Below are 23,665 nucleotides of genomic sequence, written 5' to 3'. Positions count from 1 at the left end.
ATGAGCCATCAAGAAGTATTCAATAGATATAATCATTTTAACAGAAGATGGTAAGCTAAAATGGCCGATTCGCACTCACTTCAATTTCCGGTGAAGCAGGTTAATTTTGGTAATACTAGTCTTTCCATCTCACCTATAGTAGTTAACTGCAAACTCATTGAAGTAAAGACCGTAGACTCATTTCAAGAGAAGGATAAAGATGAACTTCTTCCCATGTTAAAATACTGTTACGATACAGGGCTTCGTACATTTGATGCGAATGAAGATAATGGGGTATTATTAGGAGAATTTTTACAGAACTATGAAATTGATCGCAAGGATGTTGTTATAATAAGCAAGATGGACATACCTGCACCATACGATTTAGAATTTCTGGAAGCTAAAGAGGCAAAATTGACTGAGCAAGAAGGTTATCTACGCAATTATATCTTCAAAAGTGTCAAAGAATTACTTAATGGAGTAGGGACGTATATCGATATTTTACAGATTGCCAGTTTTGATGCTGATCTACCCAAGGCGGAACTCTTAAACGCCCTCAATGAATTAGTTGATAGAAGTGAAGTTCTTTACACAAGTGCTCCCCCAATGAATATTTCACAGTTCACCGAATGGCAACAGATTGCAGATCTTCATCATTGGACCAAATTTGTCAGCTGGCAATTAGACTACAATTTATTACACACACCAGAAGAGAAGCAGAAGATAGAATTTTCCAAGAGTCAGGGGCTTGGACTTCTCTCATGGGTCCCCTCGGATGGAGGACTCGGCGGGAAAATTGTTAAAAGTATAGGTGAACCAGCATGTCCGCAACGACTGTCAGGGCTGATGGATCTTAAAAATATAAACACGAGACAACAAGAAGCATACCACTCTTTACAGGCACTTTCAGACAGGAAAAAAAGACCTCGAGCAGCAATAGTGGCGGCTAGGGCTCTAAGTATTGGTTGCTACCCTATCGTCGGATGCAGTTCTGTTAAAGATGTGAACCAAGCTATCATGGCTATCGCTACACATTTAACACCAGAAGAATTCAAAATACTAGAACTTCATCTGGATTGAAGGATACTGTTGTTTCTGAATCATGATGTCTATAGACATATATATGTACCTGTAGTTGTACTTGTAACGATTTTGAGTTGACGAACTCCGACATTATCTGGTGCGGCGCTAACAGGCATAATTTCAAAACTCAACTGTGAAAGTAATACAAATGTAGTAGATATTGAAGAAGGGGGGGTCAGTTCTATTGAGTACCTTTTGCAATGCCCTGGAATCTATTTCGCTCGCAATTCCGCCCGCTATCAACGGTCTTTCTCAAGACAGATTGGCTTGAACCCGGGTCCTCCGGTCATTAGAACCCAGCAGGTTTCTTTAATAATGAAATACAAGCTTAATCTATGAACTATTTCGAATTGACAACCTAAATGGAACTAAGCCCTTTCTTCCATTCATCTTAGTCGAAGGCACATACATACAAAACTTCATACACACACGCTCCTCTATTCTGCTCCGACGGGTTCTCCCGTAGTGTTATCAATGGATTTTTCTAGTAATCTTTATCAAGGGCTTCCAACATATGTTATATTCATTCACCCTACTATTTCTACCTCTTCCCGGTCGGGGAGGTGTTGAGATGAATCCCCCGGTAATGCCTAACGGTCGCACGAACCACACGGGATCGAACTTGAATCAAAGTGAATCAAAACACTAAACACTACAATCAACAAATACCTAAAATCAAAGATTATTCCTCCAAAAGCTCAAAAAGATAAACCATATAAGAGGGCTTAATATCTAAAAAAGTTATAACAAGATTTTTTTCGACTTACATCTGATAACATTTACGAAAAAAGTTGATCAACATTCACCCCTTAATCAGTATCAATATCAATTATAACAAGTGATAATTATAATGACGGAAACTCGTTCAGTATGTGTATACTGTGGTTCTAGCTTCGGTAACAAGGAAAAGTATGCTGGTCATGCTGAGGCCCTTGGTAAACTATTCCACCAATTGGGATGGAAGTTGGTCTACGGTGGAGGCACCACGGGTCTCATGGGTCAAATTGCAAGTGCAACAATGGGACCTGAACTAGATGGTAAAGTCCTTGGTGTTATTCCTGATGCATTAGTGGTTAGAGAAAGAGATTCAAACACTGAAGATTTTAACGAAAAGATCAAAGAAAATGTTGATAACCACAAGGGCTCAACGCCACTTTCTTCAGCTTATGGTGAGACTATAGTGGTTCCCGATATGCATACAAGGAAGAGAATGATGGCCAGAGAAAGCAATGCGTTTGTTGCTATGCCAGGTGGGTATGGTACGTTGGAAGAAGTTATGGAATGTATAACGTGGTCGCAATTGGGGATCCATGCATACCCAGTAGTTCTTTACAATATCGATGGATTCTTTGACCTTTTATTGAAACACATTGAACATTCCATTGAGGAAGGATTCATCAGTAAGAAGAATGGTGAAATTGTTCAAGTTGCTACTACACCAGAGGAAGTGGTCGAAAAAATCGCCAACTACGTGGTTCCTGAAGGTAGATTCAGTTTGCAATGGAAGGATGAGGGAGAGCATGGTAAATAGATGATAGACGTGTTGTCTACCATGCGTATAATATTATTTCTTCTTTTCATTTATATATATATGTATGTATGTATGTATGTGTCTTATTAGCATTCAAAATAGAAAATTTGACGAAAAATGCATCTCATCTCATCTCATCTCATCAGTATCTACATAGAAGTAAAGACGTTATGGCGAATAAAAAACCTGGGTATACCAACCCTGCCTTTAAGGCAATGGGTATCCCAACGTTAAGATTGCCCTCACGTAATTGGATGATCTTTTGGACAGTTATGACTACATCTATTGGTGGTATAATCTATGATAAACATCAACAGAAACAGATCAGAAATAGGTATAGAGAAATGGTAGAACCATTAGCTCAGCAACATATGGATATTGAGAGGAAACCACGTAAAATTACGGTTTTTATTGCACCACCACCAAGTGATTATTTAGATACTTCATTAAAAGTTTGGAAAAGGTACGTCAAACCCATTCTTTACTGGGGTGGATTGGATTACGAATTGATCGAAGAAGATTCCCAGGGGATGATTAGAAACGAAGTGGCTAATAGGATTAGAGAATTGAGGAAGCAGTTGATAGAATTACAAGTTCCTAAACCTTCATTGGAAAAGATTGATAACAAGAAAAAAAATAAGAAGCAAGATTTGGAAGAGTTGGAAAAATTTGATCCTCAGCAAGCTCAAAAATTCAAGAAGGAATTTGACTATTCGAAAGCATTAGGCGTTTACCGTGAATGGACTACTCCTGAAGTGGTTTATGAAGATTCTTTGGCGGAAGACCCTGCTCTAAGTGGGGGAGTCATTTGCCTAGGAAGAGGTTCTTACAAGGAATACATTACTGGTCTACATGAAGGTCTTCTAGGTCCTTTAGAGGCACCTCCTACCCCAGAACCTGAGACTAAAAAGCCGGAGGAAGGAGAAACGCCAAAGGAAGGAGAAACACTAAAGGAAGGAGAAACACCAAAGGAGCCCACTAATGAGGAACCCTCTGAAGAAGAAAGAAGTGCGAGACGTAAAATCCCACCACCATTCATCAAACCTGATCAGTACAGTAGTGTAGAATATCCCAGTGAACTGCAAGGCATTGTTAGGGATCCCAAAACTAATTGCCCCATTTTACCGCATCAATCTCTGTTAGTGATCCCAATCCCCAATTTAATCGGATTTCTCAGTATCCCAGAACGTATTTACAGGTTCTACAACAAGAGATATTTTGCTGAAGAGGCTTTAAGTGCAACTAAAGATCTCGTGCTAAAGAAGGGGATCAGGTCATTTGAAGATCCTAAGGATTTAGATATTTCTAAAGAAGAAGAATTAGATTGGCCAAAGAGTTGGGTTCAGCGCGGTATGGAGAGAGAAAGTGAATGGACAAGAGAACTAAAGTCTGATCCAAGAGTTGCTCAACAATTACACGTTTACAACGAAAGGGTCAAAGACAATGAACAAGAGAAAGAGTAAATTTCTGTATATACGTACATATCCTCAGTTCTTATCGGCGGAGCATCACATGATCTCCTATCTTATCAATCGGACTATGATTACATCCTTATCTTTTATATTAAGCTCATCACTAGTTCTTAAAGACGATAAATATTATCCAAACTCTTATCGGTCCCTGAGACACTCACCTCCTAACCGCTTAGGTGTACCTCAGAGAGATAAAATGCCAAGAAAACAGACTAGAAGAAAAGAATCCTTCAAAAGTGCATCAAAAGGTACCGACAGGAATGCGGGTACTTCAAGGTGAAGGTCTTCCAATGGATCCGGACAGGAGCATCAGATCCTGCTGATCACTTCTGACTAGCCAGAAGTGAATCATGAGGGGAACGGGACGGTTCTTGATAATGTCGAGAGGATCCCTAGTTATATCAGTGTCTCTAGGAATTCTAGCAACGATGAAGGCGTTAGGGATGCTGAACCACAGGTGCAAGAGACAAGGAAAACAAGGCAATAATGATAACGATGATGCATAATCATCTTAGAAACATAAGTTTTTGTGCGCATCTCTCTTATACGACGTAAATTCAATTGAACGTTGAGCTTTGATGTTCAAGATTAGAGAAAACCCAGAATCCAGGGGACATCCAAGGAATATGGATATACCCTAAGAATCCCACCATCTTCTTGCAAATACCCTAGATGTGACAAAATAGACACGACTCAGCCTTTGAGGCTTCTTACTTGGTAATGGACCCTGTATCAGTATTACCCTGCACATCCGGTTATTGCAGGGACGCGATGTTGAAAACCCAACAGGGCCTTGAGAGCACCTGAACGGCACAGCGTAAACATCACTAGAAGTAAAAAGTTACCAAGAAAGCCTTGAAAGTGATCCTTGGTGACCTTCAATGGCCCTACTAGACTAGAGTTCGTATCCTATAGTCACAACAATTTTTCAAGCATTACATATTATATCACAAAGATTTGACAAGTATCCATGAATATCAAGGACAGATCCCTGGAGTTTCAGCAGAGTGTGCTGGTGCATAAGAAGCATAATAAGGCAAACTTAAAGAAACAGGAACGTGCATGGCAATTGGAGAAAGAACGCGATGAAAGTCAGAAGAAACCACAGTCAAGTGAATTTCATGTTAAAGCATCTCGTATATCCCATGAAATTTCATCAACTGCACAATTACTATCAAAATTGGCCATTTTGGCAAAGCAAAAACCTATGTTTAATGACAGTCCTGTGGAAATTGCAGAACTATCATTTCTCATAAAGCGTAAGATATATGCAATTGAACAAAGTTTAGTTGACTTGAGTCGTTTCCAGAGGTCGCGGCAGAATGGGAACCCTGTGGATTCTGGTGGTGGTGGCCAGCATTCTAAAAACGTAATGAATATGTTAAATACCAAGATGAAGAATATTTCAGGTGATTTCAAAGGTGTTTTGGAAGAAAGACAAAGGATGGAGATGAATAATAGAGATAGATGGGAAAAAATATCACAGGTTGACGATAAAGAATCTCAACAGCCAGCACATGCTGAAAGTGTAGCGACTTACAACAGTTCAAATCCATTCATGTCGTCGATGTTAGCTGAAACTTCAGAACAACAGTCTGATGGCGGTAATGGCGGTGCGTCAAACGGTCTCTCGCTACCGCAGGAATCGCAAATGTTGCTCATGGAAGAAGGTCAAATGAGTAACGGTCAATATTTACAAGAGAGAAATCGTGCTGTGGAGACGATTGAATCTACTATACAAGAAGTTGGGAATCTTTTCCAACAACTGGCGTCCATGGTTCAAGAACAAGGCGATGTAATTCAAAGAATCGATGCCAACGTTGATGATATTGATGTTAATATAAGTGGAGCTCAACGTGAATTACTCAAATATTTTGATAGAGTTAAGAGTAATAGGTGGCTCGCTGTTAAGGTTTTCTTCATCATATTTATCTTTTTCATGGTATGGGTGCTGGTCAACTAGATTTAAATAATAGTAAAAGAAATCTTAAAAGAAATAAATTTAGCGTGTATTACTTATACATAAAACATTAGGTATACTTGTAGTGGTCGTGGTGATGGTGGAAAATTCCGAAAACAAAAAATACAAACCCTATATTTTCGTCATTATCTCACTATAATCCCATTTCTGCTTGTAATTCTCTTAATGCACGTTCGTCTTCATCTTCTTCATCATTTTGCTGTTGTCCTTGCGGCTCATTACTCTGTGCTTTTGATGATTCTATCTTGCTATTTGGGGCGTTTGGTAATGATACTGGTTTCTGGCCAACCGGTTCGGCCGCTTGTGGTTGTGAAACTTGTGGTACTTGTTCCTTCGATTTCTCATCTTGTGCAAGCGCATCTAATTCCTCATCCAGTTCATCTTCGTCCACTTCATTGGCCCCTGTGTACATTGGTCTTGAAATTGCATCACTAATTTCTTCACCCAATTCAACCTGTTCTCTAACTTCGTCCATCGTTTCGTCGACTTTATCAATATCTAAACCGTTATGCATGGTCTTCATAGCTTTAGCACCTTGTTTCATGGCTCTCATGGTCTCCAGGTTCAGGTTAGCACTTTCGATCGAGAATAGCTGCTGTTCTAAAGAATCCATTTGACCTTCTAACTTAGTCAATTGAGCTTCATAGATTTTTTTCTTCTTCAAAGAGTTCTTAGCCATAGATTTATTACCCTTGGTGAGGAACGTTTTGGCCTCATTTTCTTGGTTCGAAATTTGTGTTTGCAAGTGTGACTGCTTCTTCCCCAGTAGGTTGATATGTTCTCTGAGTTCTACTATAGCTTTCTTGGGCAAATCTCTGTTTTTGCCACTGGATCCAGAACTAGATCCACCAAAAATATACGACCACATGGACACTGTTGTATAGAGCTTGTTAAACTGTTAGCTTTGTACTGATTATTGATTGTATATATATCTAATGGCTTCTGAACTTGAAATGCATGTAGTTTTATTATAAAGGGAGTATGAAAAGGACTGATTTGTTTTAGGTAGTATCACGTGAATATCACGTGTAGTAGAGAAAGAGGCTGGTGAGGCTATTGATTGCTAATAGTAAGAAGCAAGATCTTTTACGGCTCAAGAACTGTTATAATATCACTTATTTCTTGCCTCTTTCTCTCTCTCTCTCTGTCTCTCCGTTCTCCGTTTTCTTATCTATTGTATATCAAAAAAGAAAAAAAGGTCGAGGTCATAACGGTAAACAATAACATACTAGATAAAATAATAACGACAGCTACGAATAATGTAATTCATTCCAACTAGTAGAAGACTCTTATTATATACAGCGTATACAGTACGTAGAGATAAACTGGTATGACTGTGAGCGTCATGCGTGTGGTGAGTGGCTGATAACAACTATCTTTGGGCCAAACAAGACTACTCTTTTATAACTGGAACAAAAATTTAGAAAACTAAAAAAAAAAAAAAAAAAAAGGAAAAATAAGGGCTCTTTAGTCTGCTAGATAAGCAACCAAACGCAACTGGTGGTGTTTATCATTCTGAATATGATAATTGTACTTGAAACTATAATTATGTATCAGTTTAGACAGCCATTTTAAAAAAAGGTTTACGAAGTGCAGCCTGTCTGACCCAGGTGCAGTAACAGAGATACGAGATTTTGAACGAGCTCTGATGCTAACCAGCACGAAGCAGAATCGGATACTAAGATCTGGCAATTCAATTCATTTTTATCTCGAAGAATCATGCTGGTACCTGGACCCATACACCACATACTGGGTTAAATCCACCAACGGGACTGTCGTCAATACTGTAGCACTTTACCTCAGGTGTACGAATTGGCCGCTAACTGTCCTATTGGAGCGTATACTGCGCGTATCTTATACCATTCCTGCCCAATCCACATATCACGTGATGGTATTACCCGGGTTCTTTTTTCGTTTTAGATAGTAAAAATGAGAAAGAGCGTATATGCAGGGTCGAAGAGAAAATTGATTACCGGATCTAACAATAAAATTACGTTTACAATACAGAATATTCAAGGTTTACCATTTATTCTCGAGCTGGTAGCTACTTCACCACCAGCCCTATTGAACTGTGTAGGTCAGAATTACATAAATCCGGTATTCTGGTTTTGTTTTTCTGCTTTTACGCTTTTTTCAGCTACATATGCCCATGCTCCTCATTTTAGTCTAAACCTTCAATAATGACGGACAACCATCACGATACGCGGCTAGTGCCGCAGCATCAACGTATTATAACCTCTAGTCAGTGGGTTTTTGATAAGAACAGAGATGAACCTTCTTCTTCAACGCCGATTCATAGTAGCAGTAGCTGCGCAAGCAGTTTGGCAAATAGCGGTAGTCTGGATCACAGGACACACCATGTCCAAATAAAGCCAAAATCGTCACCAACATCTTCGGTGGATAAGGAGGCACGTAAGAAGGCAAAGGAGTTAGAGAATATGAAACTACAAATGGAGTATAATACAGCAAGACAGGAGAACGATAAGTTGAAAAATGTAATTTCCAAATTGAAGCAAGAGGTTGACACTTATACCAAAATTCTAGATGAAAGGGCAAGGCTGCCGAACAAACAATTACAAAATGCACCACCGATGTCAAGTCTGTTGATAAATAGTAATGCGAAAAGGAGGAAAAAAACTACTTCAAGAGACAACAAACAACAAATAAAACAGGAACCAGTTCCATCACAAGTACCCAAGGAGGGGGGACCTAAACAAGATTTGGATTTAAGTATAAATCCATCTTTGACTTTCCCACAATCTGGGCTGCCTAATATTATCCCAACGAACAAAATAATGACCAATGATGTCATGTTTGGTGCATTAAATTCAGATACAAATATGAATATTAGTGGTAGTAGCGATAGGCCCAACCCGATGGCGAAGAGGCAGACCAAATCGAAGAAAAATGCCAAGAATGGTGGTAACAGTGCGGATAATGTCAGTCCCGACGACATTATGTTAATGCATACATTGACTGACGTGCTGTCGCATATGGAGTGATCAGCCAAATCTAACTTCTGGAGATTAAACGACCGATACGAAAGTCCTGTAAAATACGATTATGACCGTTTTTGTTTTTGTTTTGTTTTTTTTTTTTTTTTTTATGACGATTCTAACATTTATTCTTTATTCTCATGCCTATATATATAACAACTACAGAAAATACAAATTCAAACTCGAACATAAAGTCGTTAAAAAATGGAGTCAACCAAATCGTTACCTAATGTCGCACCGACACCAAAGATGGCAGCGTTACCCAACTTACTGCCGACTTTACCCAGGGCGTGGTGACGGTGCTTGGGCTTGTCTTGCTCTACCACCATGGGCTGACCTTGCTGTTGGGGCTGCTCCTGTGGTTGTGGGGCCTCTTGTTGCGGTTGAGCTTGAGCTTGTTCAGGTGGAGGTGGTGCCGGTCTTGAAGCTGCATCTCCACCGCCTACAGGCTTTACGTAATTAGCAGGGAACATACCTTCCTTACCATTGCATTTACCCTTGTACCAGTCCGCAGATAATTTTTCCACCACTTCGACCTTATCCCCGGGTTTTATATGTAGATCTTCTTTATTCTGAGGTTTAAACTCGTAGAGGACTTCGACGTATTCACCTTGAGACTTTTCTTTGTTACTATGATGTCCAAATACCATCTTGAATATTTATTCTACAGTTAGGTATTTTATTTTGGATACTCCGTGTCTACCATACCCCCAGTCCCTTATTCGTTCTCCTTATATAGTGTGGATGCCCTAAAGTTTTGCTATTTGTGATTAAGGGATCTAGAGTCGCTTTTCAAAAAATTTAAAGTGGCAATGAATTAGGGTCAAGAAACGTCGAGAAGCCGTATTCAATAGCAGATCTTCATATGCAAATCATCCCGCCATATGGGATGACGTTGCGGCGGAGTTATTGTATATTATGCTTAATAACGTATTACGTAGGCGGAGCAGACCGAGTAAATAAAACCTGTGAACCGGGGTATCTTGAAGGGGGATGCAGTGGAACGCACATATTTGCAGCGCTGTGGATACAAACGATTGCGAACGATTGCGAACCACCATGCTCGTTTGGACTATTACGGGATAAGTGGTGCATATACGCATAGGTTTGCCATGTTGTCGTGGTCACATGATATTCACGTGCTCTAGAGACATGTGATATTCACGTGATACTCCCGGTTCTCGGCACCGATGATTTTCTTCCGATGTTGTCAATAGGTTGTAAAAGTTAAGAACATTTAAAGTAGGGACGATTTCAGAGACTCTCCATATCGCATTGTAAATTAAAAGAGAAACCAAGGTCACTTATCAGCACAGATCATCCCCGCCATGTTGATTCAATTAGGCTTGAACAGATCATCACTCTTCCTAAGACCATCTGTGGTCTCCCGCTCAACCACTCTTACCAGACAACTAGCCAAGAGATACCAATCCACAGTCAAGACAAGTTTCGATGAAGAATTACAGATTTTAAGAGCACAAAGAAAGAACAGACCAATTTCTCCTCATTTGACCATTTATCAACCTCAAATGACCTGGTACCTATCCTCCTTACACCGTGTCTCTGGTGTTATGCTTGGTGCCGCATTCTACTGTTTAACCATCGCATTCGGTGTCTCTACATTGTTTGGCCTAGGCTTAAACACCGAAAACTTGACTACATGGTACAAGGAAAAGGTCCCAACATGGTTTGACTGGACCGCCAAGGGAGGTGTTGCCTACCTTTTCGCCTTCCACATTTCTAATGGTGTCAGACATTTGGTTTGGGATTTGGGTAAACAGGTCACTAACCCTGGTGTTATCAGAACCGGTTGGGCCGTACTAGCATTCACCGCTGTTGCTGGTACCACTTTTCTTTTCAAATAAACATAATTCAAACCTATCCCCGTCATGTATACGATCTCTATTTATACTATTTATTTATTACAACTATCCCAATACTATTTTTATCATTAACATCATCGCGGGCTTGCGTGGTCTGTATGGTAGAAACTCATCCTTACATAAGTACATATACATGCATATGCATATTATACTCAAAAGAAAGAAGCGGACGACGGTTAGGAGGATTTACAGTGCAGTGTATCCATGAGAATATCCATTACAGAATCCTTAGTGATATGTTTGGTCTATTTGGAGACCCTTTTAGCACTGCTGTTGAGACTAATTCCCAAGGAGGTTATTAGAGTGGCAACATGGGCTATCAATAAGTTTGAAGAAAGTGCAGAATCACCTACAGAGCTGCAGCTGAGGTTATCCCCCACTATCCATGAGATGTGTCGGGTGTTTGGTGTGGAAGTGGAAGACCATCTAGTGAGAACCGAGGATGACTACATCTTGACATTACACAGAATTCCGCCCAAACCGGGAACGTTTAATGGTAAGATTGTGTATTTGCATCATGGTCTACTTATGTGTTCAGACGTTTGGGTTTGCAACATCAAGCGGGATAATAATTTACCATTTGTACTACACGACTTAGGGTTCGACGTTTGGATGGGTAATAACAGGGGCAACAAGTACTCAACAGCACATCTAACCAGAATGCCCAAATCTCGTAAATTCTGGGACTTTTCTATCGATGAATTTGCATTCTTTGATATACCTAATTCAGTTGAATTTGTTCTAAGGAGGACTAAAGTACCCCAGCTAATCTGTATTGGATTCTCCCAGGGTTCGGCTCAAATGTTTGCGGCATTCTCATTAAGTGAAGAGTTGAATAAGAAGGTTTCACAGTTTATTGCCATATCACCTGCCATGACACCTCATAGATTGCATAACAGAATCGCGGATAAATTGGCCAAGTTGTCCCCAAGACTCATGTACCTGTTATTTGGTCGTAGAATTTTACTGCCCACAGCTGTGCTGTGGCAGAAAACGCTACACCCCAAGATATTCAATTGGATGATTGACTTTGGTAATCGACAACTATTCAACTGGAGGACGAGAAACATTACACCCGATCAAAAGATGGTTTCTTACGCAAAACTTTATTCTACAACGAGCGTAAAATCTGTGGTGCATTGGTTCCAAATTTTGCATGCGCAGAAATTTCAAATGTTTGAGGAGTCTGACGGTTTTATCAACGTCATACAAAAACCATATCAAACTGCATGTTTCCCCACGAGGACGAACATAAAAATCCCTATTCTTTTAATTTACGGTGGTAATGATTCACTTGTTGACATACATGTTATGAAGGAGAATCTACCAAAAAGAGGAGTTTTTGACATTAAAGTGGAAAATCACGAGCATTTAGATTTAATCTGGGGTGAAAAAGTAGATACTTTGGTTATTTCCAATGTCATTAAATTTATCGATTTTTTCGATCGTTCCTCACCATTATTGGAGGAAGCAAGCTCAAGTTTTCCTAAAATCAAAGATGAAGATGATGATGGTGAAACCTTGTCGTTAAGGGACGATGTGCCTTCTTCTCGTGAGGGCACTTATCAAAATTACGATAATCCGGCCTTTAACAACAAGGACTTTAGAGATTTTGAAGTTTCCTAGAGCGTAACAGGAATCTGGTAACACTATTAGCGTAGACTACGTAGAATGTATTATTGGTAAAAATTATTCATGAACTGGACGAAAATTTACAAAGGGTACTACTCTTAAATTCTTTATTTTTTATTTGTCTTGGGAGTATTTTGACCTCATCTCATCTCATCTCGTCATCATTTCGCCTTGTTGAAAAAAAAGATGAAAAAAACCTATATTATATACTGTACAAATACAGTTTCAATTGAACAAATTGATACAAGTGAAGGTCAAAGAGCTGATCAACATGCCATACGGTAATAGTATGTATCTCACGGATTTCAGTCATACAACTTTTATATTATGGTTCCCATTACTAACGTTAGTAGATCGTCAAAATTTTAGAAAACGAGCTGGTAATCCACCACCGCCAAGACCTGCTCCTAAAAGACTAAGGGCTAATAATCGACCACAACCTCCATTACCGACACGTCCAAGTGGACAACAATCACCACGTCATCCAGGGAATAACTTTCGTTTTAACAGGAATAATAATGCCAATAGTAATGATGCTAGACCGATGTCACGATATGAAGGCTCACGATATAATAATGCAAGTAATACCAACAATAGTGGGGATGTGAATCGTCCTATTGGCTTAAATAAGAGGCAACAACAACAGAATATGGATCCACTTCTTTCACAGTTACCGAAAGGCCCTAAGGTTAGCATGTCGAGGTATGATAATAACAATAATAATGGTCATAATCGTAACGGCCATCATAGTCATAATAATAATAATAACAATAATAATAACGGTAATAGTAATAATAGTAGGCCGGCAAATGGTGAATTAAGAAGAGTAGATTCGAGGAAAATAAATCCATCATTTCTAATTCAAAAGAGAAACACATCTATTTATGAAAGGATCCTACAAGTTGGAGAAGGTACTTATGGTAAAGTTTACAAGGCACGTAATACTGTGACCGGAAGGATGGTTGCATTGAAGAAATTACGATTAGAAAGTGAGAGAGAAGGTTTTCCCATTACATCAATTAGAGAGATTAAACTGCTGCAAAGCTTCGATCATCCGAACGTATCGACATTAACAGAAATCATGGTGGAATCTCAAAAGACCGTTTATATGATATTTGATTACGCTGATAACGATTTAAGTGGACTTTTATTAAACAAACAGATAGAAATTAACGTTGCGCAGTGTAAACATATTTTCCAACAATTGTTACAAGGAATGGAGTATCTTCATGATAATGGTGTACTGCATCGTGATATTAAAGGATCCAATATTTTAGTTGACAATAAAGGACGTTTAAGGATAACAGATTTTGGATTAGCGAGAAGAATGAAGAGGGATAAGGATTATACAAATCGTGTCATTACACTTTGGTATAGACCACCAGAATTATTATTGGGTACGACTAAATATTCTGAAGAAGTGGACATGTGGGGGTGTGGATGTGTCCTAGTAGAATTGTTCAACAAAACGGCGGCATTCCAGGGCCAAAATGAACTAGAACAATTGGATTCTATTTTCAAAATCATGGGGACACCAACGATTGATCAATGGCCTAATTTATTTGAGATGCCTTGGTTTTTTATGGTCATACCACAACACAGTGAAAAGTATCCAACTGTCTTTAGAAATAGATTTGGCAATGTGATTCCATCAGAATCGTGTTTCCAATTAGCTGAGGGTCTCCTTGATTATAATCAGGACAAAAGGTTATCAGCAACAACGGCATTACAGAGTCCATTTTTCAAAGAAGACCCTCAACCAGAACCGCTTGTCTTAGAAGGATATGCTGGTTGCCATGAATATGAAGTTAAATTAGCTAGGAAACAGAGGAAAATGGAGGAACAGGCATCAAAACGAGAATCTCAATCACAATCACAATCACAATCACAATCACAAACACAATCGACTAATGGTAAATAGAAAAGCAAATTATCAAAAATAAGAAGCATGTAATTCTAATTAATTCGTATAATGTCTCTTCGTTTCATTTATTTCTACCTAACATCTCTTCCTCGAAGTGTCTATTACTTGCCATAAACCAACTTGCATGTACTCTACCCAATTGACCGACGATATTCTTATTGCACTGTCTTGACATTACTTCCAACTGACGTGAAGTTTCTGCCAAATTAGCTTGTAGTACTTGTAGCTGTTGAGCCATATGAGCGTACTGACGCTCTTTGGTTGAATTTGTCATGTCTTGTTGGTGTCTTTATTGTTTGTATTAAGGCCGTGATGAGCTTAGATCCAAGTATCTTTAACCGATATAGATATAGATATAGATATATGTATATCATAAGAAAAGAATTGCAGAAAAGATGGCGAGTAATGAACTGTTAGAGAATCCAGCAGAGCTACTGAGGCAAGTAAGGGAAAATTTTATCATTCAAGAGGATGTTGCTGCAATTGGTGGCATAGATGAAAAGTTGGATCAAATACAAGCACAGTCAAGACAAAAGTTAGCTTCCAAAGAGGGAGAGATATCGACGTTGGAATCGCAATTGAAAACCGAAAATGATCAGGTAAATGAATTGACCACATCTTTAGATCGAGTGAGACAGGAATCTCAAGAATTGGCAAGTCAAAGACAGATTGTCGACTACGTAAAGGAATTAGACGAATTGGAACAGTCCATCGTATCTATGAGAAGCGAATTAGACGAGAAAATAGTAAAATTGGTTAAGGATACTAGAGACCAAGATTCTTCAGAATCTCCTGATGAGAGCCAACTTCTACAAGATCCAGTTGCAAGGGCCAATATTTTGAAGCTAAAACTTTATAGATCTATGGGGGTCATCATTGATCAAGAAAATGGCCAGGTACTAATAAAGGATCCTAATAACGATGTTGATATCTTACCAATCGACAGTGATCTAAGTGATTTCTTCAAAACTAAATTTATTTGGGAGAAAATATCGAAGTCTAAATCGAACTTTACATCATAAAGGAAGGTACACACATTATATTTACAAGGAGAATAAATCAGAAGAAACGAGGATTTGTCCTCAACGACAATTTAGTCCATTTTGGAACTTTGTGGATGCCCTTTCTGTATCCACGAGCTTTCTTATCAAACACACTGTATTTATCCTTTGATGACATTTGAGATTCTCTGGGGAAAACGGACGGTTTGTTCAAAAGACGCAGAGATTTGACTCTAGGTTTGAACATCTTACGGGCATTAATGGCTTCATCATATTGAATGTCTTTGGTTTCACACCTTTGAACGTGAAGACCTAAATTGATCTGTTTAACCACACCATCAACATCTCTCAATCTATCTCTAACCCTTTGCTTCTGGTGAGAAGACATCCTCCAAGGAACTTTCCAAAGCAGACCCCCGAATAGTGCATTAGTAGCCTTGAATGGACCAAACATAATGGATATTTCGAGCTTTTATTCTAGTATATTGTTGTAACGATGAGATGGCCAGTACAAGAGTATTTTTTTTTCTATTCACCTGGGTTGTTGAAAAAAGTTCAAATACATAACGAAATATTAGCCGAGACTAGAGTGATAAAAAGAGCCCAAGAGCACCCGAGTATCATGTCTCAAGGCTCAAATATTTCGAACCACGATGCTAGATTGCCTATATGGGTGCTTTCACCTCGAGAAGAGAAGGAAGCTCGCTCGAATTTGAAGCAGACAGCATATAAGAAATGTGATGATTTAGTGAGGTCAATGGCAGAATGTGCCAAGGCTAATGGTCTTAAGTTGTTTCCTGCATGTGAGAAACAGCGTGATAAGATGACTGAATGTATACTTTTCTATCAAGTGGATACGAAATACCTAGATCAGGAAAGGGATAAGATAGTGGAAAGGAAAATCAATAGACTGGAGGAGCAAATTAAGAGAAGTAGAAGTTAGTAGATGATATATTTTGCAAGTGCATGAAATACTGTTCCCTTTGCATAACTTTGTACATACCTTAAAAATATATATTTATATGAGTGATGGAAGAACCGAGGTCTATTAGATGAGCTTTCTTAGAAAAGGTCTAAGAGATCTTGCGTGTTGGAATTAATTTTGCTCTGTGTCTGAGTTTGTTGTTGTTGGTTTTGTTGTTGCTCTGCTTGTCCTAGGTTCAAGTCCGCTACTCCCTTGTCTATGTTGTCGTTGCCGTTATTTTGAGATGATGAAGAGGTACCAAAATCGAATAAAGTATCTAGATCGTCCATGTGGGATTGGGCTCTACCGCCAGCCATAGAGGAACGTGGGGACACTAAATCTTCTTCATCGTCATCGAAATCTAATAGTACATCATCATTTGCCTTTCTTGCCAATTCGTTCTTCGCCAAATCCTTTAATTCGTCGATGTGTCTACCTCTTACTACATTATGATGACGTACAGCACCGCGAGGACCATCGAATTGGGGTTTGAAATAGATGGAGCTTACACTGGAAATCTCTGTGAGTAATTTCTCCAATACGTCAGATGTGAAAGTATGCAGGGTGTTTTCAATTTGCGGTGATACTGATGAGCATAATTCGGCTATGAGTTGGTCTGAATTGGGCATCGAGAGACATCTCCAATATATTATAGCCATATCCCTAACATCTAATTCCTGAATTTGATTTGTAGCCAATTCTAGTACATTTTGTAAGACGGAACCCGGTAGCTTGGAATGTAACCTAACCACCGTAACCAAGATGGATGTCTGTGTCAACGGCTCTTCTTCCACAAAATTTTCGATGAAACACAATAATTTATCTTGTAATTCATCAAATTTATTTGGATACTGACCCATCAGCCAAACGTAATTACACTTAGCAGAATCGGATAACAGTAAAGTTTCGTTGACAGGCCATGTACTCAACAGTTGGCAAGCATCCGTTGCCAATTTTTCGTTACCCACTGCATGTCTCAGTAGATCACAAACGGCGATACAGCAATCGTTCTTTAATGCCTCTTGAGATTCTAACAAGTCTAATAGTATTTCAAAAGTTTTAGAAACAAATTTCACATCACCACATTTAATGGCCAATTGGGCCAACCCCTGGATGGCCCTTGATACAAATTCAGGTTCGAACTCCATGGCGTATTCTTTCAATTCCCTCATTAATACCGAACATTGTTTTAGATTGGTTGGGTCCACTAATCTAACTAGGATATCGATTTTTTCCAATTTCACATATAAAGGATCATTAAATTTAACGTAAAAGATCCTTGCCTCTTTAGTCAACAAAGTTGGGTATTTCTCCAGTATTATGCGAATATTTCTTAAAGCCACATATTGCATTTCAGGCGGCGTTGACATGATCGATACTAGTGCTGATGATAATTTAGTCATAACAATTCTCTTGGACTCAGGTTCTATTTGAACCAGGTTTTTAATAATGACTTTTACGCTCGATAGAACCACAGCCGGATTCACATGCTGTAGATGCGCGGTAACTCTATCGATAATCTCTTGAGCCTCCACGCAATCTCTAGCCGTATATTCCGCTAAGGCCCCCAGGATTGTAATTCTTGCCCATTCTGTACATTCGTTCAATGCCAACAAGAACTGAGATACATGTGATTGGATCAAATCTAATAATGACACTACCGTTGGATCCATTGCATTAATTTCGGATAAGGAGGCAGTTGCATTTGCTACCACCATTGGATTGTTATCGTCAAGTGCACAGACCAAATCTTCTAAAACACCTAACTCTATGCATAATTCTTTGTTCAATTGAAATAATTTTGCCACACAGATTACAGCAGTTTTCCTCACATACGGATTATCATCTTGCAAGGTTCTACGTAGCGGTATTTCAACATATTCCAAAATTTTGTCCACACGGATCATCGACATGGTTCTGATTGACATACATCTGATCAACGGATTTGGATCCTGTGCATCTGTAACAAAAGTGTTAACTGCCAAGATACATAGTTCGGGATGAGTTTCTGCATAATTCATCACATATAGGTAGACTAATTTCTTTTGTTCAACATCATTGGTAGCTATGTTCTTTAGTACATCGGGGAACAAAGAGGAAACATCTTTACCCAAAGTCATTTGTTGAATAGTTTTCTTGATGGCATCTTTTCTAGTTTGAGGATATTGACTGACAAGACCAGACCTTAGTTCCGCCAATTCGCCCTTATTTGATATTTTGGGGGCCACTCTAATTGAGTTCTTAAGAAACTTCTTTATACGTTTATCCAGAGGAGGCATGGTATGCAATTGGAAGGAGATGTGGGACTGATAAGAGAAACAATAGAAATGAGAGTTAAAGTAATGAGAGTTTTCCCACCAAGCTTTGGATTGGATGGATTAGACAGTCTTGGATCGTTTGAAGACGGAATACGCCTTAAACGGGTTTGATGATTGATTCCTTGCATGTTGACATAGGCTTCAAAATAACATATGTCATTGTCGACGAGCGTGGATACAAAGGGCAGTTTAATTGAGTTGCTTAAGTATAAGAGCACTTAAGCATTAAAGTATCCAAGCATTTTGATGAGCCTAGGGACTAATTCCTACGAATTTCAGTTATTAGTTGAAAAGTGAGCGGCTAACTTTCTTTCTCATGATCACGTGCCTTGGCGGATTACAAATGAACCGTGCTTTACCATCCCAGTATCGCGAGATTTAGACTGATCTTGTCTGGCACCCTGCAAATTCTTTAATTACCTTCAAACGACCTTCTAATATATATCATGTGAATATCACGGGATCTCGGACATATCCCTGTTAGCATCGGACACGCCTACACACGCGTTAAAGTTTACGCGTTTGTTTTCGTCTTTTGCGTGTTTCGCGTTACTCAAACTTTTTCATTTGAAAAAAAAAATTGTCAATAATGTCCGGATGTAAATGGGGAGATGTTCGGCTTTTTACAGTCACAGCGCATCGTGCTGGATTCTTCGCGCATAAATTACAACAACCCGGACACCCTCGAAGAAACTCTGAGAACAGTTCTTGAAATTTTCAATCGGAGGGACGCAACTCTTTCTCGACCCTCATCTCAATATCTGATTTTTTTTTTCACTTCAATTAATCCTGAGTACCTTCTTTAAATCCTATTCTAGATTCGCTTCTTCTGGTGTTTCTTGTCAGTTAGATATCCAATTCAGACGAATCCCAAGCTCTCATAATGTCTTCTGCTGAATTTTTGGTCCTTAGAGGTACTTTGGAAGGTCACAACGGTTGGGTCACTTCATTGGCCACTTCCGCTGGTCAACCAAACTTGTTGTTGTCCGCTTCCCGTGATAAAACTTTGATCTCCTGGAAATTGACTGGTGATGACAAGCAATACGGTGTCCCAGTTAGATCTTTCCAAGGTCACAACCACATTGTTCAAGACTGTTCCTTGACCGCTGACGGTGCTTACGCTTTGTCCGCCTCTTGGGATAAGACTTTGAGACTATGGGATGTCGCCACTGGTCAAACTTACCAAAGATTCGTCGGTCACAAGTCTGATGTTATGTCTGTTGCCATTGACAGAAAGGCTTCCATGATCATCTCTGGTTCTCGTGACAGAACCGTTAAGGTCTGGACTATCAGAGGTCAATGTTTGGCTACCATGTTGGGTCACAACGACTGGGTTTCTCAAGTGAGAATCGCTCCAACTGAAGATGCTAACGATGACACCGTCACCGTTATCTCTGCTGGTATGGACAAGATGGTTAAGGTATGTTTAAAAACGATTTTTCTTACATTGAATTCTAACTTTCAATTCCTTCAAGTATAACATCAAATGATGTTAGATTATATTTGCTACTTCGGACAGGGTTTTACTCCCTGGATGAGACATACTAAAATCACCAAGATCTCTGATGATGATTATACGAAAAAGGAATTGATTGTTATATGATATTAACAGATTTACTAACTTTTGTTTTCACAGGCTTGGAACGTTAACCAATTCCAAATTGAAGCTGACTTCATCGGTCACAACAACTACGTTAACACCATCACTGCTTCTCCAGATGGTTCTCTAGTTGCTTCCGCTGGTAAGGACGGTGAAATCATGTTGTGGAACTTGGCTGACAAGGTCCCAATGTACACTTTGTCTGCTCAAGACGAAGTTTTCGCTTTGGCCTTCTCTCCAAACAGATACTGGTTGTCTGCTGCTACTTCTTCCGGTATCAAGATCTTCTGTCTAGATCCAAAATACTTGGTTGATGAATTGAAACCAGAATTCGCTGGTTACACCAAGGCTTCCGAACCACACGCCGTTTCCTTGGCTTGGTCCGCTGATGGTCAAACTCTATTTGCTGGTTACACCGACAACGTCATCAGAGTTTGGCAAGTTATGACCGCTCACTAAGCTTAATATAGTTTAGTTAGCTGTTTCCCCTGTTTTTAATCTACCATTTTAATGGTTTTTGTATAAGTATGTTAAAATCCTGTTTTTAAAGAGACACATATGATATACTTTTGCCCAGCTTTTCTTGGTCTTGCGTTAATAAAATTTATTTAATCCAGAGGTGTTGTGATATTTATATGACGATGCATGTGTTTGATCTTTCTTTATTTACAGTTCCTCAGAACGACCAATAAATTGCATGGCATCGGTACCACCTTGAGATAATTCAGGTTGGTCAAGGACGTCAGCGATACATTGCCATGGATCCTTAGCACCACCCCATTTTAAGACATATTCCTTGAATCTTTGACCACCAGCCCTACTAAAGGGATCTTCTTGGAAAAGTGACTCCCAAACTTTGGAAGCGATAGCTCTATCAAAGAGATAACTGTAATAAGTAGCACCGTAACCGAAAAGGTGACCAAATCTACCACACCAAGTGCTTTGGTCATCCACTAATACTCTCAATTCCCTTTCCAAATTTTGATAAAGTGCCACAACATCTAATGTATCCATTCCAGTTATAATTTCTTTACCATGTAATCTTTGATCTAACATGGCCATCTTGGCTTGAGAGAAAGTTTCACAGTATTGCATGTATTGTAAATCTTGCAAATAATTGGTCAATAGTGATTCTGGAACAGGTTCGCCAGTATTGCAATGTTTTCCAATTTGTCTTAGAACCCTGGTGTCTCTAGCAAAATGCTCCATCAGAATACTCGGTAATTCTACGAAATCAGTAGCACAACGGGTGCCGCTCAAATTCTGCAAACGAGTTCTACCAAGCATAGAGTGCATTGCATGTCCCATTTCATGAAAGAGAGTTTCAATTTCACTAATATGTAAAAGACAAAGTGATTGACCGAAAGATACTACTGAGCTAGCAAAATTGCAAACCAGCGAAATGATGGGCAATTGAAACTTGGTTCCGTCCTTATTGGTACCAATTTGAATCGTGGATAAATCATTTTCCTTGGGATAAATTTGCCTTGAACAACAAACGGTGAAATGGGATGGATTTGATGTTTTACCATCTCTTTCAAATAAATCGCAATAAACTACGCCAATTACACCTTCTTCATCTGAAACTACGTTAAGTCTTCTCACTTCGGGTGACCATGTTTCGCCCTTTTGTGCTATTACTGGTTCTAATCTAATGCCATATATTTGGTGGAAAAGATCTGACAAACCTTGCATGACGTTGCCTAAGGTGAAATACATAGATATCTGTTGATCATCTATGGGGGATTGACGACGTTGCTGTATCGAATAAATGGTGTGGTAAAAATCACGATCCCATGGTCGCACGATATCCAGGGTGTCCAAATTAGAAGTCTCCGAGGGCGGCAAATCCATATGTTTACGTTTTAAATCTGAAATGAATCCTAATTCCTGTTTCGCCTTTGGTTGGGTCACTTTGATCAATGAGTCAATAAAATCTGTGACTTCTTCAGGGGACTTTGCCATCTTACCTTCCAATTGATATTCCGCATAACTCTTCTTCCCCATTAAAAATGCCAGCACAGCTCTCAACCTGACTAATTGATCTAGTCTTACAATTTGCTTATCAGGGCAACTATGCATGGCTGTCCATAACTTTTTCCTTACTATTTCATCAGGACATGCTCTCAATACTGAATAGGCAATATATCCATGTGTGGGTATTTTATAATGTTTACCTTTGATATCCTTAGACAATTGACTTAGGATCAGTTGATTTATACCACTATTATGGATCGTTTCACAATCGACTGTGATATAGTTGGTACGAACAAAATCCGTGTTATTGATAAAATCTTGGCCCACAATACTGATCTCCTGCGATAATGCAATAAATTGTTCCCTAATTTCAGGATTCATATAAATACCAGATTTTTCGAAATCTTCTAAAAGAATCTTACCCACTTTAACCTCTTCAGATGATAGTTTACAAACAACTTCTGGAGTGTTTAAAACTGTTCTTAATTTATTACAGAGGTTCACGTCCGTGTTAAGAACATTCATAAACTCGAACATTTCTTCATGACAATCTTGAGCAGCATCTACAAAATGAGAATCAGGGTGAGATGATCTAATAAACTCGCACAGATCAATAACCCTACAAAGAGTATCACTCAATTGATCCAGTCTTAAAATATAATTTTGTAAACCTTGTGGAGTTTCGTCATTCTTCATATCTTCTAAAAGTTCATATGCTTGATTTAAGGATTGTCGACTGAATTTTCGTAGACCGTCAGGGGATGTTAGATATGGATTTCTAAACAGGCCAGTTTCTAAGTGTTGTGTACCACTCGATCCTATATTTCCTATATTTGATAGAAATTTCCCCTTGAGGCTTGCCAAAGCATAGTTTTGTTTATTGGCTTCATTCCAGTAATCTGCATCATCAAAAGTTCTTCTCAAGGATTCCACTTGTCCATTACTATTCGAGAGTTTATTCACTTGTGTCGCCAAATGTCTAGTGGTAACTAGTCGCACCCTCTTTGAGTTTGCAACTAAGTTACGTTTTAAAATACCAGTCTTGAACATTGAATAATTTATTCTAGTTATCTTGTCCACACTCACTTCAACATATACAGTCGATAACAGCTATCAGTGGCTTCTTTAATAGTTTTGAATCCCTTCGTAAGGTGTTCATTGGAGTTAAGAGTCACATTTTACTAAGATCCGATTGAGTCTCGAAACTTGAAAATAGTAGCTAATGGTAACAACGATAGTAGATAATAAACAGACTGGATGAGATACGGATATATACAATTTAGAATAATGAGATGATCAAGCTTTATGATTCAGTTCTATTTTT

At 39.0% G+C, this 23,665-nt stretch overlaps 17 protein-coding genes and 1 non-coding gene across 18 annotated transcripts; 12 read left to right on the top strand and 6 right to left on the bottom strand.

Annotated features, from left to right (window-relative positions):
• Positions 1-60: 60 nt before the first annotated feature.
• ZYRO0G20504g (uncharacterized protein) lies at positions 61-1,059 on the top strand (the record flags this gene model as incomplete). The annotated part of the gene is made up of 1 exon (XM_002498824.1): positions 61-1,059. One exon carries the CDS (start codon positions 61-63, stop codon positions 1,057-1,059), a length of 999 nt encoding a protein of 332 aa, XP_002498869.1.
• An 853-nt stretch (positions 1,060-1,912) lies between these two features.
• On the top strand, positions 1,913-2,593 carry LOG1 (Log1p; the record flags this gene model as incomplete). The annotated part of the gene is made up of 1 exon (XM_002498823.1): positions 1,913-2,593. One exon carries the CDS (start codon positions 1,913-1,915, stop codon positions 2,591-2,593), a length of 681 nt encoding a protein of 226 aa, XP_002498868.1.
• Positions 2,594-2,661: 68 nt separating this feature from the next.
• TIM54 (Tim22-complex subunit TIM54) lies at positions 2,662-4,056 on the top strand (the record flags this gene model as incomplete). Its single annotated transcript, XM_002498822.1, has 1 exon — positions 2,662-4,056. The coding sequence occupies one exon, from the start codon at positions 2,662-2,664 to the stop codon at positions 4,054-4,056; it is 1,395 nt and encodes a 464-aa protein (XP_002498867.1).
• Positions 4,057-5,035: 979 nt separating this feature from the next.
• Positions 5,036-6,028, top strand: SED5 (t-SNARE syntaxin; the record flags this gene model as incomplete). Its single annotated transcript, XM_002498821.1, has 1 exon — positions 5,036-6,028. One exon carries the CDS (start codon positions 5,036-5,038, stop codon positions 6,026-6,028), a length of 993 nt encoding a protein of 330 aa, XP_002498866.1.
• Positions 6,029-6,179: 151 nt separating this feature from the next.
• Positions 6,180-6,914, bottom strand: SNF7 (ESCRT-III subunit protein SNF7; the record flags this gene model as incomplete). Its single annotated transcript, XM_002498820.1, has 1 exon — positions 6,180-6,914. The coding sequence occupies one exon, from the start codon at positions 6,912-6,914 to the stop codon at positions 6,180-6,182; it is 735 nt and encodes a 244-aa protein (XP_002498865.1).
• A 1,312-nt stretch (positions 6,915-8,226) lies between these two features.
• Positions 8,227-9,048, top strand: ZYRO0G20394g (uncharacterized protein; the record flags this gene model as incomplete). The annotated part of the gene is made up of 1 exon (XM_002498819.1): positions 8,227-9,048. The coding sequence occupies one exon, from the start codon at positions 8,227-8,229 to the stop codon at positions 9,046-9,048; it is 822 nt and encodes a 273-aa protein (XP_002498864.1).
• Positions 9,049-9,239: 191 nt separating this feature from the next.
• On the bottom strand, positions 9,240-9,692 carry ZYRO0G20372g (SH3 domain-containing protein; the record flags this gene model as incomplete). Its single annotated transcript, XM_002498818.1, has 1 exon — positions 9,240-9,692. The coding sequence occupies one exon, from the start codon at positions 9,690-9,692 to the stop codon at positions 9,240-9,242; it is 453 nt and encodes a 150-aa protein (XP_002498863.1).
• A 678-nt stretch (positions 9,693-10,370) lies between these two features.
• On the top strand, positions 10,371-10,907 carry SDH3 (succinate dehydrogenase cytochrome b subunit SDH3; the record flags this gene model as incomplete). Its single annotated transcript, XM_002498817.1, has 1 exon — positions 10,371-10,907. One exon carries the CDS (start codon positions 10,371-10,373, stop codon positions 10,905-10,907), a length of 537 nt encoding a protein of 178 aa, XP_002498862.1.
• A 222-nt stretch (positions 10,908-11,129) lies between these two features.
• TGL1 (sterol esterase) lies at positions 11,130-12,551 on the top strand (the record flags this gene model as incomplete). Its single annotated transcript, XM_002498816.1, has 1 exon — positions 11,130-12,551. The coding sequence occupies one exon, from the start codon at positions 11,130-11,132 to the stop codon at positions 12,549-12,551; it is 1,422 nt and encodes a 473-aa protein (XP_002498861.1).
• A 277-nt stretch (positions 12,552-12,828) lies between these two features.
• Positions 12,829-14,478, top strand: CTK1 (cyclin-dependent serine/threonine protein kinase CTK1; the record flags this gene model as incomplete). Its single annotated transcript, XM_002498815.1, has 1 exon — positions 12,829-14,478. One exon carries the CDS (start codon positions 12,829-12,831, stop codon positions 14,476-14,478), a length of 1,650 nt encoding a protein of 549 aa, XP_002498860.1.
• Positions 14,479-14,542: 64 nt separating this feature from the next.
• On the bottom strand, positions 14,543-14,755 carry HSK3 (Hsk3p; the record flags this gene model as incomplete). Its single annotated transcript, XM_002498814.1, has 1 exon — positions 14,543-14,755. One exon carries the CDS (start codon positions 14,753-14,755, stop codon positions 14,543-14,545), a length of 213 nt encoding a protein of 70 aa, XP_002498859.1.
• Positions 14,756-14,876: 121 nt separating this feature from the next.
• SPC24 (kinetochore-associated Ndc80 complex subunit SPC24) lies at positions 14,877-15,503 on the top strand (the record flags this gene model as incomplete). The annotated part of the gene is made up of 1 exon (XM_002498813.1): positions 14,877-15,503. The coding sequence occupies one exon, from the start codon at positions 14,877-14,879 to the stop codon at positions 15,501-15,503; it is 627 nt and encodes a 208-aa protein (XP_002498858.1).
• A 37-nt stretch (positions 15,504-15,540) lies between these two features.
• MRPL31 (mitochondrial 54S ribosomal protein mL60) lies at positions 15,541-15,936 on the bottom strand (the record flags this gene model as incomplete). Its single annotated transcript, XM_002498812.1, has 1 exon — positions 15,541-15,936. The coding sequence occupies one exon, from the start codon at positions 15,934-15,936 to the stop codon at positions 15,541-15,543; it is 396 nt and encodes a 131-aa protein (XP_002498857.1).
• Positions 15,937-15,978: 42 nt separating this feature from the next.
• CMC1 (Cmc1p) lies at positions 15,979-16,425 on the top strand (the record flags this gene model as incomplete). The annotated part of the gene is made up of 1 exon (XM_002498811.1): positions 15,979-16,425. The coding sequence occupies one exon, from the start codon at positions 15,979-15,981 to the stop codon at positions 16,423-16,425; it is 447 nt and encodes a 148-aa protein (XP_002498856.1).
• A 119-nt stretch (positions 16,426-16,544) lies between these two features.
• Positions 16,545-18,725, bottom strand: APL2 (Apl2p; the record flags this gene model as incomplete). The annotated part of the gene is made up of 1 exon (XM_002498810.1): positions 16,545-18,725. One exon carries the CDS (start codon positions 18,723-18,725, stop codon positions 16,545-16,547), a length of 2,181 nt encoding a protein of 726 aa, XP_002498855.1.
• A 922-nt stretch (positions 18,726-19,647) lies between these two features.
• On the top strand, positions 19,648-20,823 carry ASC1 (40S ribosomal protein RACK1; the record flags this gene model as incomplete). Its single annotated transcript, XM_002498809.1, has 2 exons — positions 19,648-20,184; positions 20,401-20,823. 2 exons carry the CDS (start codon positions 19,648-19,650, stop codon positions 20,821-20,823), a joined length of 960 nt encoding a protein of 319 aa, XP_002498854.1.
• SNR24 lies at positions 20,245-20,335 on the top strand. Its single transcript, XR_002648437.1, has one exon. It is a non-coding gene; the product is annotated as a snR24 (small nucleolar RNA).
• A 207-nt stretch (positions 20,824-21,030) lies between the features above and the next one.
• On the bottom strand, positions 21,031-23,391 carry OCT1 (metalloendopeptidase; the record flags this gene model as incomplete). Its single annotated transcript, XM_002498808.1, has 1 exon — positions 21,031-23,391. One exon carries the CDS (start codon positions 23,389-23,391, stop codon positions 21,031-21,033), a length of 2,361 nt encoding a protein of 786 aa, XP_002498853.1.
• Positions 23,392-23,665: the final 274 nt, after the last annotated feature.

Source organism: Zygosaccharomyces rouxii (genome assembly GCF_000026365.1).
Source record: "Zygosaccharomyces rouxii strain CBS732 chromosome G complete sequence".
Lineage (NCBI taxonomy): Eukaryota > Fungi > Ascomycota > Saccharomycetes > Saccharomycetales > Saccharomycetaceae > Zygosaccharomyces > Zygosaccharomyces rouxii.
The sequence above is the reverse complement of the archived record's forward strand: the minus strand, read 5'-3'. Positions and strand labels throughout refer to the sequence as shown.